General features: G+C 41.8%; 1 protein-coding gene across 3 annotated transcripts in view; it reads right to left on the bottom strand.

Annotated features, from left to right (window-relative positions):
* VCAN (versican) overlaps nt 1-14,008 on the bottom strand; it is a 100,256-nt gene that overhangs the window by 82,874 nt on the left and 3,374 nt on the right. For all 3 annotated transcript variants that reach the window (XM_032676016.1, XM_032676017.1, XM_032676018.1), the window contains exons 2-3: nt 8,774-8,849; nt 2,826-3,197 (exon numbers count right to left, since the gene is read on the bottom strand). In XM_032676016.1, the coding sequence (XP_032531907.1) occupies nt 2,826-3,197; nt 8,774-8,843 (442 nt within the window). In that variant the 5' untranslated portion in view covers nt 8,844-8,849. The remainder of the gene's footprint in view (nt 1-2,825; nt 3,198-8,773; nt 8,850-14,008) is intronic.

Raw genomic sequence — 14,008 nt, 5'->3', positions numbered from 1 at the left:
AAGAAAATCTATATGCTACAGAGAAAGTTACTCTTCGTCAGAAATCCCATTTTTAGTTCACAATATATTCCATCACTGGTAAAATGCATTTGCTTGATGGACAGTGTGTTCAACAGCAATTTTATATACCCAGCATACCTAAAGGATAGAAATAGCAATTACAGTAATTTTATTCAAATTAGCTCTCACAGATACCTATTATGTTACTAGCAAAGGTTAATTTGAAAAACAAGCAGGCCAGCTGTCTAAGCTTATCTCTCTGGCTTCATTGATGCTCAATTGTGCTTTTTGTTTGAAGGTTTAAAATTAGGGAATGTCTATAAAACAAATGGAGATCCTGAGCCTAATTAATCTATTCTCATGACAAAAGAAGAATTACATCTACTTCAGAGCAATGCTGATATTTTTTGGCTTACTTCATGTGAGCATAAAATGTACGAAATAACAAAAGTGATGATAAATTTGTCAGGACTTCATGAATCACTCTGCAAGCAACAGCCCCAGCTCCACCCAGGAGAGCTGACCAAAGCACGGTGCTGAAACTGCCCTCAGCTCTGGAATAACCTCAGTTGACACGGAAATACCCCACGAAGGACAGGTAGTACAGAGTTCACAAAGGGAGTGTACAGGAGATCACGTGACTTCAACTGATATCACTTTGGGGTGCAGATTCAAAAAGGCAACACAATGGAGATAATTCACTTTTTGGACCAATGGTTTTTGTTTTCACACTTACAAGCTGAAATCATAAGAAACCATAAAGCCTCACTGAAAAGGGGGCAGAAGATTTGAGCATCAACATTCACAAGAAATTCTTACAAGTCTGATAAATGACATTTGTTTGCAAACATTGTAGAAAATTGAGAATGGATGTTATTTTTCATTTGGGTCAAGACCTAGCTTCTTCCTCTCCTGAAATTTTAACATTAAAGCAATCATGGAAAAGAACAGTCACAGAAAGAAAATAGAGCATGTGAGATTTTCTTTGAATTGAAAACATAAATGTAATCAGTTCATCACTTTGCAGTGTTTTTCCAGGAGCACTAACTACAAAAGCTGAATAACATCAGATATTTTATTGTAGTAAACATCTACTGCTCCTGGATATAGATATATAGTCAGGGGAGCACTTGAAGAGGAGTAAGGAATGCGAGATACATTTGCTATTAAAAAATAATGTTCAAAACAGGATCCCTTTTGCTTTTTTCATTAGGACCAACAATTTATGAGGTTATGCAGGCATTAGTGGCAACATTGATTTATTTCATTTCCAAATTAAGACCACACCTTCAAATCCTTTCATTGAACCCATGGCAACAGACTGTTCACGTTAGGTAAGGCATATTGGAAGAACAATGCAGTGTTAAGCTCACCAAAAAAATCTAAGCCAAAGCCATAATTTCCAGCAGCAGATATTAATGTTTGTTTTGGGATCCGGTCATTTGAGTAAATATTGGACTTCCAAAAAACACAGAACTGCAAAGGAGTGCAAGGCAGGGTCCAAACCAAGGCTCCTGCAAGCAGATATGTCCACACAGCACAGTGTTGTTCTAAGCACACACAGTAAACCTGGGTCCAGAATTTGCCTATGCATGGCACAGAGCCTGGGCTAATACATCCTGCCTTTCAGTGCAGGCTGTTAGCTCAGACTTGGTGCCAAACTGACAAGGCTGTACAGCACTAGGCTCTGGGGTAGCCTCTGTGCTGTACTCGCTGTGCTGGTTAAGTGGTTCCTGGGAGAAAAACACTTATAGATCAGATACTGCTTTTGTCACCATTTTTTGCATAATCCCCTGCAGCTCCAGACTGGGGCAGAGGGGCTGAAAAGCTGGAAAAGGCCCTGAGAGTGCTGTCCCTGTGCTGGGTATGGCTGGGGTCACACCTTGAGTGATGGGGGCAGTTCTGGGCCCCTCAGATAAGAAAGACTGAGGGATTGGAGCACTGAGGGAACAGAGCTGGGGAAGGGTCTGGAGCACCAGGAGTGGCTGAGGGAGCTGGGGAGGCTCAACCTGGAGAAAAGGGGGCTCGAGGAGGAAGTTCTCAGTCTCCGCCACAACCTGATGGCAGGATGGAGCCAGGTGAGGATTGCTCTTTTCTCCCAGGGAACAAGGGACTGGATGAGAACAAGAGGCCTCGGGTTGTGTCAGGGAAGGTTTAGGTTAGATATGAGGAAATACACCTTCCCTGAAAGGGTTGTCAGGCATTGGCACAGGCTTCTCGGGAAAATGGGGGAGCCATTATCTCTGGAAGTGTTCAAAAAATGCATGGATGTGGCATTTGGAGACATGGTATGGTAGGTGAACATGGTAGTGCTGGGTTAATGGTTGGACTTGATAATCTTAGAGGTCTTCTCCAGCCTCAATAATTCTATGATTTTGAAAGATCTGTCTCTTCTGTCTCTCTACAAGCAGACTTCTCCCCCTCAAAATTTTGGAGGCTATTTCCTAACAGTGATGGCAAGCAAACTGTTATCACTGGACACTCCACATCTAGCAAACCCCTCCACTAATTGTTCTCCTGCAGCTTCTGTCAGATGAGTTTCCCTCTGCCTATACAACCTTTACCACTGCGTGAAAAGCAACTTTCTTTGTGCTTGACATTCCTGCCACAGAAAGAGTGGTTCTGATGGCAACATGGTTTGGTACATCAAGATGGGTCAACCACAGCTTCAGCTGCAAGACTGTTGCTTCTTCTCATCCTATGCAAACAAGGGCAAATTGCTAAAGATGCTTCTTTAAATACTCCCTAGTTCTGTGTTAATTACTAAGTTTTACTAATTTAACCAGAATCAGTATTGGTTACAAATGAAACAGACAAGTCCTTACCCTCAACAGCCAGTGAGACAATCCCTTGTGTGTCCTCCACCCCATACATGATGTCGCAGCGATAGACTCCAGCATCACTTGCGCGCAGCTTCGAGAAGGTCAGTGAGGCGTCACCAGTCTCTTCTGAGTGAGTTGGGACAGACACTCTGTCCTTGTAGCTCTGACCTATCTTGATGTTGCCGTTCTGGGCCACCAGGACGGTGGTTTCTTTCGCATCTTTCCTGCTTTTATCCAGTTCCACCTTTGACCACTTGATCCGGAGGTACTCAGCTGCATAGCTGGAGGCTATGGTGGGGGTGGTTGAGAAGAAGCATGGCAGCACTGAAGTCCCAGAGAGAGAACCCTTCACCATGGTTTTTTTTTCTGCTTTAACTAGGAAAAGGGGAGAGAGGGAGGAGAGAAAGGAGAAATCACATTAATGAAATGGGAAACAAATATATTTTGTTGTTATTTAATGATTTGCTTGCACAAGACCTGAAACACCTGAACCTTAGCTAATTTGACTGGTTAGGATAAGATAAAAAAGAGTTTTTACCAATCTCAGACTGCTGCTGGAGCCCTTTTCTCTTTGGGCAAATTTAATTCTGTTTTATTTTCTCTGTTTGTTACAGTCACCAAGTTATTGACCTTTGGAAACTGGTCTGAAATTTCAGGTGACAGATGAACTGCAAGGGCTGTTTCTTCAATTGACAGGAAGAAGAGCACTCTGAGTGAAAGATGATGAGTTATCTCTCATCTGTTGCTGACCAAAACAATACATATATGGGAGCTTAGTGGTGTTTACACCTTGCCTTTCCTCACAGCAGCTTGTTCATGTGCTCCTGTCCTCAGAGGAAAGCACAGCCCATGACTTTGCCCACATGATATCCCTGACTCCTCTATTCTTCCAGGGGTTAACTCTTTTTATTGCAGACCAAAAGACTTTTCAATGAGATTCCCCCAAATAGTCAAGGTTGTTTCCTTGTAGCCTCAGGGCCTTTAACACATTGTAGAAATTAATTATCTCAGGATGTTAAGCAAAGAAGGAAGTAAAGCACAGAGAAGGTCCCTGCTTGGTTTAGACTTGACGTGATAGGACCTTTATCATTTTTATGACATCTCCAGCTGCAAACATTTTGCAAACACTTCCATCTGACAATATCCTGAGGGAGAAGTTGACTACTGTTCATCCAACCCACACACAGCAATTTGAAAGAGGATTTCTGATGGATTTACTTTTTTATGCGCTGTTATTTCATCATACATGGCTTAATGAACATTAAAAGCTGATGCACAACAGAATCTATTTCACCTCTTTCACTGTCTTGCACTCTAACATTTTTTGAAAGGTGGAACTTGGTCACCATTGTGGTGAACTAGGAGTCATAAAGTTTAGAAGTATAATAAATTAATATACTGGACACCAATGAAGTGACACCACTACATGAAAATTATCTAGCTATTGATCTATAATAAAAATATAATCTCTCCATCTCTCTGTAAAAAGTAGAGGACTGGGGGAGGGAGGGAAATTAAAGAAGAGGAAAAGAGAAAGAGAAAAAGAGATTTTTTACCTTTCTTTAAAAAGAACGCAAAAAAAAGAAGAAAAATGTAAAATTGTTCAAGTTGATTATTTTAACAGAGACAGACTACTTTATACAGGAAAAAGTATTAGATAACAGTATTATCTAAAAAGGTTCAATAAAAGAATCACAGCTTGATGCCCAAGCATTTCAATAATAAAGCACTAACGAGAAAAAGAGAAAAATTATCTGATACAGGGGATCCCCAGAATGGAAGTACTCAGGTCCTTTCCATCCAGCCTCCATAATTAGAATTCCTTGGGAACAAAATTCAGATAGAGTCAAGATGATGGCATCAAAACTGATTAGATCAGAGACTTTTTATATCACCTTTAATTTCTGAAACTTCCCTGAGTTACAGTAGGTTAGAGATAAAGAAGCAGAATGAATTCTCAGTTCTATCAGTTGTGGTCGAATTACTGCCAAATTTCACAGGTGGAAGATTAAAATCAGTCTCAAAATATTTGGTATCTATTATGATCTCTTATTATCTATAGACATTATAGGAAATTTCTTCTTAAATGAGGAATGACCTAGTTATAATTATTCTGACTGACAGAATTTCAACAAACATTTGAGAACATTGTTTCTGATTATAAGTGATCCGCGATATCAGCACTGAACCCTGAGGAAATTTCCTCTGTTTAAAACCTTCATATCAGCTAACTGTAACACTTGGCAAATAACACATATCCTAATGACATGCAAACTAGATCCAGTTTAAATTGTGTTACATCCCAGAACAGGAGACTGTAGCTACAGACACATTTCTCTAACTCCAGAAAGCACCACAGAAAAAAACCTATTTGTTTTGATGAGAGGAGGGAAGAAAGAGAAGAAGAAAGAGAAGAAGGAGAAGGAAAAAGAGGAGAAGGAGAAAGGAGGAGAAGGATAAAGAAGGAGAAGGAGAAGCAGAAGCTTTTCCCTACTGAAAAAAAAAACAACCAAAACTATTTGTCTGATATGGTATTTGAAATATAAGATTGATTGATGTCCTGCACAATTGTGAAAAGTCTGATTTCTAGCAGCAGCCCAAATTAGTTAATCTAGCAGAATTTACTGACCAATGCAGAATGTATTAATGTCTTATAATAATCCATACCTTTTTTTCCCTTTAGCATTTTCCCTATGATATACTCCATGTCATCCACTATCAATGGTATGTGATAGACTATTTCTTAGAAGGGATATGGAGGGCAAAAGTATGACCAAAACACTAAGTAACTCTTTGTAAATTGGAAAACAAGCTCAGAAAACCAAGTATTTGCCAATGTAAATACCAAGTTTCCACCCCATGTAGGACCTAGAATACTTATGACATCTGTACTCTTAAGAGAATGGTTTTGAAAACACTTTGTTTGCTGGCAATGAATATAAGCATTTTCCTCAGTTGCTGACTAACCTATATCACTCAGGCATAATTAATTTATTAGAGAAAATACACAGACAATAAAGGAATAAAACACACAGCTAAACCCAAATTACCTGGCCACAACACTTATTTTGGTAGAACTCCCAGCAAAGTCAATGAGGGAGTTGTACAAGATGGTGGGACTAGAGTTGGTGCAGTTTTATTTCGGGCAGATCCTGCATGTAATGTGCCTCACACATTGGGGATTTTTGTTGTCATGCTTCCATAGTTCCTCCCAGTCCACTATTCCAGCTGCAAAGTCAACTTATCCTACCAATGACACATAGATTGATAATTTCCTTTGGAGGGGGAATCAAAGGCTTCTTGCTGGAGGACAAAGCCTCTTTCTCTAGAATTTGTACATTTCTTCTGTGGTAAATGTTACAAAATTCTTAAAGTGTGAATCCAAGGAGATAAAAAGAATTACAGAATTCTGCCCTTCTGTTTCACATCAACCACAATGATCAGACTGGAAGGTCTGCAATGGACAAGGAGTCTGAAGAAAAGAATGCCCTACATGAAATGACACTGCTTAGATGAGTGATTTTGCTACATAATTAAACTTAATTGAACTGATGTTGCTACCGACTATGCAGACAAATCTCACATGCTTAAAGAATAAAAGATTCCATTTATTTTTAGCTAAATTCATGAGAAAAAAAATTGCATCTCATTTTTCAGTTCATCAACAACCTGCCTAGACATATGGTATATTGCCCTGCCTAGCAGCGGAGATAGAAAGGATCAACAAAATTATGTGTTTTCTTAATCCAACCACTAGCACTGAACCTAAGAGAAGTCTTTTCATTAACCACAAATCTCTTAATGAAGATAATGATGAATTAAATTGAGTGCACCTCTTACACAAACTTGTATGAAACTGACAGCAGAAGCAAAGGACTGAGGCCCAACAAAAACCCTCAGGGAGTCTTTTACTAGTTGGTTTGTGGTCTAAGCAAGAAGAATAAGAGAAGGAGGCATAGAGTGATGGAGAACTACTTTTATAGTCTGCAGGAAAGTCACAGGAAGCCAGGCAAATGTAAATCTCAGCTGCAGAATTCAACATAACATATGCAGACATTATAGACATGAACACATGTAGTTTATAGCACCCGTGACACAAACATGATCACACAAACTGATGTTTACACTGGCATGTTGTTTATATATTTTTGAAAGAATGTACCACACGCTACAATCTAGGGGATTTCTACTGCCTTCTGGATTACAGAGCTTTCACAAAAGGGTGCTCACCCATGGCATGACAAATAGACACTTAAAACAGGTAAGGAAAACTCCAGCATAATCACAGGGCCCAGCTCGTAAACTACAATACCCTAACACCAGTTCAAAGTGAGTAAATGTCATATCAGCAGTAGGCATAAACCTTGATGGTGAACTTCTGCCATTAATCCTTCACCTGTACCCGAGCAAAAAAAGGTCTCACAGAGGGACAGTCACGGAACCCAGAACCTTAAACTCCATTTCCTGCTGCCTCTTGACACACATCTGAGTATTCAAAGTCTTAAAGAACCCATGCAAGGCCATTCTCAACCTCAAAGGAAAACCACTTTTGTTACTACATAAAATCTAAGGAGAATGCTGTGCAAACACTGCAGGTATTATGAATGTGACCATTCAAAAAGATGAGGGTGAAAAGCAAAGACAGGAATAGTGGTGAGTGGTGGGAATTTGTGTCTCACAAAAGATTTCAAGGCTTCAATTTTGTGTTCAAATTAAGGATTTGAAAAGAAGAGGTTGAAGCTCAAGATGTCTAACACTTCAAAATGCTGAGATGTATTTTATTTTTAGAGTATTTTCAAACAAAAGAAGCAGGTGCACATATAAAGATTGTGTAAGTCTTCTAACATTCATCCTTAAAAATACTATTACACAAACTGACTGACGTTTCTGCAAAAGAGAAGGATGAGAGTTGATCCCCGAGACCCTTTGGGATCATGAATTGAACCAATGTATGAAAAAGGAAATTTTTTACTCTTTGTCTTCCTCACCATGGCCATACTTTGAATTTGTTTAAGTCTCTCTGTGGTAAAAGAATGGTCTTCAAAAATAAACCCCACAAAGTTCACAGTGTGTTTTAGGAAAATCAGGGTCAAAAATTCTCTCAAAAATTTTGGACAAATAAGGATGGGTCACAACCTGGTTTACATTCCAAAGAAGTCCTTACTGGGACATTCATCTAGAACTTTCTTAAGGACCAAAAATTCTACTCTGGAGATAACAGGAGCCTTCAAGAAGTAATAAAAAGTGGAGTAAGTTAGGGGATATCTAGAGATGTCCTGCTATTCCAGGGATGAAGAATCCACAACTTCTCTGGGTGACTTGTGCCACTGTCTCACCACCCTTACTGTAAAATATTTCTTCCTTATATCCAATCTAAACCTATTCTCTTTCAGTCTAAAACTGTTGTCCCTTGTCCTGCTCTAGTAAGAAACCTGCTTGAGGAAAAAATCAACTTTCTTTTCTAGTTAGCTCCACTAAGCATAACAGTCTTCTCCTTTATCTTTCAGGACTGCCTAAAGATTTTGCTAGCAACAGTGTTCAAGTCGGGCAGGAAGAAAAAAAAAAAAGAGTAAATTTGATTTTCCCAAAGGCTAAATTCAGCTTGAGGAGTTCCTGGAAAGAGGGGGAAAAGAAAATAGAGAAAGATCTCATTTTGAAACTTGGGAAAGCTGTTATCCCAATTTTGTGAGCCTGCAGCAACTGCAGGGACGTTGCCCTTACTGACTCAAAATTTCAAATAACCATGGCAACCACACATGAATACACACTCTAGTTCTAGCATGTAATTGCCAGGAGAAGTAATAAGGGCTCTTTCCTTCCCACTCAAACTGCAGACCTGCAGCTGCCCTGACACATCCTTGCTCCAGACCCCAGCAGCTAAGTCCAGGGAAACACACCACCAGCTGGACTAAATTGATTTTAATGAATGGTCCTGGGTACAACAGACTTACCTTTAGGTAGCATATATGTTATAACTAACGCAGAGTACATCCATAAGATACTTTTTATACTTAACAACATCTTGACCTAGAAATAAAGAACAAAAGGATAAGTTGTTAGTGTTGCATTGTGCTCTTAACAAGTGTTGTAACTCAGTATATCAGTGTTTGTCATTGATATCAGAAGCGGTCCTTCCTGCTTCCGGGGTGTCTCCATTCGATAACTTATGAAGGAAAACTGTTATAATGATGATGTGCCCCCGTGGAATGTAGATCTATAGTGAGTTTCAGGTGATTGAGTCCAGAGGGATATTCAGACACATCAGTTCCATTTGAGTTTGCTTCTCATTCCCTTTACAGGCTCCACCTTTAACCACTGAAGGGCTCTCTACATGTATCATATGTACAGAACAATAATTGCATCTTCATAATAGTATTTCTCCATTTCTATTTCAGTTCATAGTTACACACACCAGACCTGTAAACCTCTCAAAAATTTCAAAAGCATACTGACAATAGCATTACAAACCCCACAGACACCAATAACTATTAGGGGTTTGTAAGTCCCTCATCCATACAGTTACACATAGGTACCATCCAGACATCAGAAGAAATAACTTTCAGCAGTAGTTTTCCAAACCCTACCATTGAAAAAGTTTTATCACAAAACCCTGATAATTGCTGTCAAAATATGCTACTTGGGTTTCTCACTTGGCCAAGTAGCCTGACTGATAGTTTTCTCCTGTCCAAGAGAGATTACTCAAAGTTGAGCTGCTCTAAGGATCAGCGTAGCAGAGATTTATAACACAGAGATATATCTGTGTTATAACTATGGAACCTGCATTGCACAAATGTATAACAGAAAACATTAATACATTTAAAAATCTTCACAAGTGATAGTGAACATGACAGCAAGACACACAGAAAGACATCTCCAGAAAACTGCTGTTGACGTCCTCAACCTCAGGACAGTTCTCTCCACAGCTCACAGCTGCGCCCCATAGGCCCACACTTCACAAAAGTCTTTGTGAGCTGCTATATGTTCTGTAACATCTGAGCAGCTCGGAAAAGGCACAAAACATCCCAAACCAAGCCTTTCCAATGAGCCAAGCTAAAAATTCCCACCTGCCAGGGCTGAAAACCCCAAAGACCTTCATTCCCTATACATAGATGGCCAGAGCCAGATGGTTACACTAGGAAACATCTGCTGCAGCGTATTCCCAGGGCGTGGAGGAAGAAATGCAGCTGCTTTCCACAGATCTGGCTGTGCACTGCCAAGGACACCCCATCTCTGCCTCAGCCATTCAGGAGGGCTGAGTGTACAGTGTGATATCACTTATTTTGCAACATGAACTCCATGGAATTTGCACTTCTCATGTCCCAAACAAGAACCAGGGACATCTTTGACTTCATTCAGTTTAAGCCCTATCTACCATAAAACTTTTTCTGAAGGCTCTAACACACAACCCCAACACCCAGACAGTTTCATGTCTCCGTACAATTACACAAGCCAACCTGCATGTGAAGAAAATAAAGTGGCTATTTAATAGCTAATCTTAAAATTCTATACTGTGCTCTGATATAAATTGCCTGTAGAAGGTTGCTGTGAGTGAGGAGGTTGCACAAATTCAGAGCTGCAGACATTAAAGTCCTTTAAATGCAACAGACCAGCTCTGAAATACAGACAGTCACGTTTACTGAGATAAACACTTAAATGATCCTCATTATTACACAATAATTAAAGAATAGAGAGGTCAGCCTGAGCCTACACAGACTATAAGGATCTTCAAGCAATGCTTGTATCCTGAAGCTGCTGGAAGCCCTAGGCACCAAACCGGTCCCTACAGTAACACAAGCTCTCTGAAGAGAGGACAGAAAGAAGACTGACAGAATTCTCCACCTCCCAAGGTGGTGGGTGATGGACCTGCCTGCAAGACAACGTGAAAGATTGGGCTTCTGTGAAAGCTGAGTGGCTCCAAACTTTCTTTAGAGATTTTCTGTCCTCATGTGCTCTCGTGTGTCACACACTGGCTACACCAGCAGCAAAACAAAAAATCCTGAACAGAATGTTTACAAGTTTAGCTTTCCATATTTACCCCCATGCTTTATTTTCCTCCTCCTTCCCCCAAAGACAACCTCGGCTTTTGGGACCAGAAACCATGGCCAAGAAAAAGAATAAAGTATTTTCTTTTTCCAGGTCATGGGTTGCATGTTGCATCCATCTCCTGCTCCATTGTCCTGGCTCTGATCTGGAGCTCCTGGACACCTGACACATGCCAGTGGAAGCCCGTTGCCCTTGGAAGCTTGTTGCAATACTGTCATAACACAACTGATTCCAGGTTTGGCAAAGACAAACCCTACTGCTCCGCTCCCAGTCACCAAACACAGCATGCACACCCACAGTGACATGTGAAAACAGAGAGGCAGCTGTGGAAGGACAATTTTTGAGGTATCCATGGGAACAGAAGAGAGCACTTGTGGCTGTGATGGTTCTAAGCTTTTTGTTGAGCAGAGCAGGAATTACACCTGCTGCACCAAGAGCTCGGATGGCTCCAAAAAACTGCACTGTTTGAGCACCGAGATTAATATGAGACATCTGCCAAAAATCCCCACCTCTCTATTGGAACACCACTTCTTGATTTTTTATAAATCTTCGTTATCCTGAAATGCTTACTGGAGCAATGAAAAACCCTGGGGGAATGGTCTGATTTCCAACCCGCAGGCTCAGGAGAGTGATTCCCAAACAACCCTCCACACCTGAGGGTTGGTTGTCATGTTATGGTCCTTGGTCGGCTCCCGTAAATACTCCTGGGTTACCGAGTGCGGTTCCCCTACAGCTGCCAGAATGAGATGTGCAATTACTCCTGCCACCCTCTCCAAACATGCAGACCATAACAGCAGCACCCCGCTCAGTCCCCCAGGGCAGCCCAGCTTAGGGGAAAGCGGAGCTTTGCAGACCTAGTGCCAAAAATCCTCCCGAGGAGCCACAGGCAAGGCAGAGGCTGTGGCTTACACCTTGCATCCCAATTCCCCTTCAGTGCTGCCCACATTTCCAGGACACTGGCCTGTGGCTGCTCCTGCCTCCTTCCCTTTTGCTGGCAGAGGATGCAGCTGACCGTGTTTCCTTGCAGCCTCCTAAGCAAAATCTCTACTCTAAAACTGGTTTGTGTTTTCCATTCCTGCACTCTACAGCTTGCATAAGTCTGCTGCCTGACTACCATATTGTCCCTAAGTCCACAACAATTAGCCAAAATCCTTCTAAACTTACCTTTTTCCACAGGCATTTTTTTTCCCCTTGGTGTCACTACACCCAAAGTAAAAGAAATCCATAACACTATGAGAAAAGCTTGCCAGCTAAAGCTGCAAGACTTGAGTAAGTGCTTAATTTCCACCTTCTATTAAAAAAAGTATCTCACTTAACATGACCAAACTTGGGTTGCCTGCTGACTGGTTTCCAACTGGACTGATCCACTTTCTTAGGAGCTACCACAGGCAGATGGATCTACAGTGGGAATTTGCACTGCATTTTTAAATGGTATGCAACCCTGAGCGCAGAATCTTTTAACCAAAAGTTGCCAAAGTCCTTGTCAAACTTCAAATCTTTAAAAACTTGCCGTGGGGGTTCTCTCTGTGGAGACAGAGCATGTCTCCTATTTTTGCAGGCACTGCTACCTTCCCTTACTACAGCAAAAATTCATAGGAGCAGTAAGTTCTGACCAAATTCCAGCTTGTGTTTAGTTTACAATGTAAGCTTGATCTCATACCAGTGCTACTTTAACCAGATGGGAGAACATCATGTCTCTCTTTCTGTTTAAAACTCCAGGTTCAGAAAGACAGTGAATTGTCCTGGTGTGGAACAGACTAAAATTCACCATCCAAAAACTACTCCCATTTTCTCTGAAGCTGGGACAGTGAGGAATTAGCTGCTTTGATGGAGGTAACACTGTCTCTGAAGCCTGCAACTCCTCAGGTCACACTGAAGTTGATTCAGCACATGCTCCACAGCTGCACTGTGAATGCTGAATGTGTTTCTTAAACACATAAAAAGCAGCCTCTGCCCATTGACCCTCATAGTGAAAGTCAGAAGGATATAAAAAACTAAAAGAAAAAATAAAAATAGGAGGGAGGAACCTAACAGAATCTAGTTCTGGAGAAGTGAAGGAAGGTTGCTGCTCATACTAATGGGTAAAACAGCAAATTACAACTTCCCAGTGGAATCCCAGTAAGCTGGAAACAACCAGAACAACTCTTGATACCTCCCAAGCTCTGAAACTTCACAGCTTCCATCCTTTCTAAAACATGCACACATTCTGCACTTTCTTTTGCTTCTGCAGCCCTTTGATCGTTTTACACTGCCTGACTGTTTATTGCTGACATGTATCCACCTCACCATTAATGCTGCTTAATTACTTTGTCAGTTTCACCATGTCTATGCTACATGATTAATTAGCCCACTGTGCTGCCATATGGTGCATCAGACTGCATCTGATTCATTAGCAACCTCTGCTTGGCCTGTTATCACTTGGAAAGCTCCTCCTAAGGCCTTGCAGAAGGTCTTGGGGGCTACTGCATCATCCCTTCCTCACCACCTTCTGCAGCTGCGGGGGGGGAAATCTTCCACACTGAAGCCTCACTAACCAGAGTGCTGGCTCTAGCCTGGGGCACAGACAGGAAAAGTGAGCAGAGCATAGTGTGTTCTGGTGCTCCTTGCTGTGGCAGTGCTGCCTCAGGACATCCCTCCCAGTCCCGTGCTCAATTATGCCAGAAGTGGCTCCAGGCTCTGGTACAGCCATGCAGAGACATGCTGGAAAACTTCCAGAGGCAGCGTGTGGAGAGATGACCCAGAGTTCGGGAGCCTGTGGAAGAGCAATGAGCACACCTTGCTCCTCCCAGCACCACACCAGTGCCAGCTCCAACTTCCGATTCCCACTTTCCAAAGCCATTGAATATCCCAAGCTGGGATATTCACAAGGATCATTGATCATAACTTCTGGCCCTGCACAGGACACCCCAAGAATCCCACCGTGTCCCTGAGACCATTGTCCAAATGCTTCTTGACCTCTGGCAGCCTTGAGGCTGGGACCACTGCCTGGGGGACCTGGTCCAGGAGAGCTGCAGACATCCCCTGCCCACCTGTCCTGAGCACCCACACTAGTGAAGGGAGCAAGAAGTGCAGTCATGGATAAATGACACAAAGGTGCTGCTCGTGCTGCCATCACAGAGCCTCAGCTCCAGGACCAGCCTGTG

The sequence above is a fragment of the Chiroxiphia lanceolata genome, chromosome Z, assembly GCF_009829145.1.
Source record: "Chiroxiphia lanceolata isolate bChiLan1 chromosome Z, bChiLan1.pri, whole genome shotgun sequence".
NCBI classification, from domain to species: Eukaryota; Metazoa; Chordata; class Aves; order Passeriformes; family Pipridae; genus Chiroxiphia; species Chiroxiphia lanceolata.
Note: the sequence above shows the minus strand (reverse complement) of the source record. Positions and strands in the feature narration are given on the sequence as shown.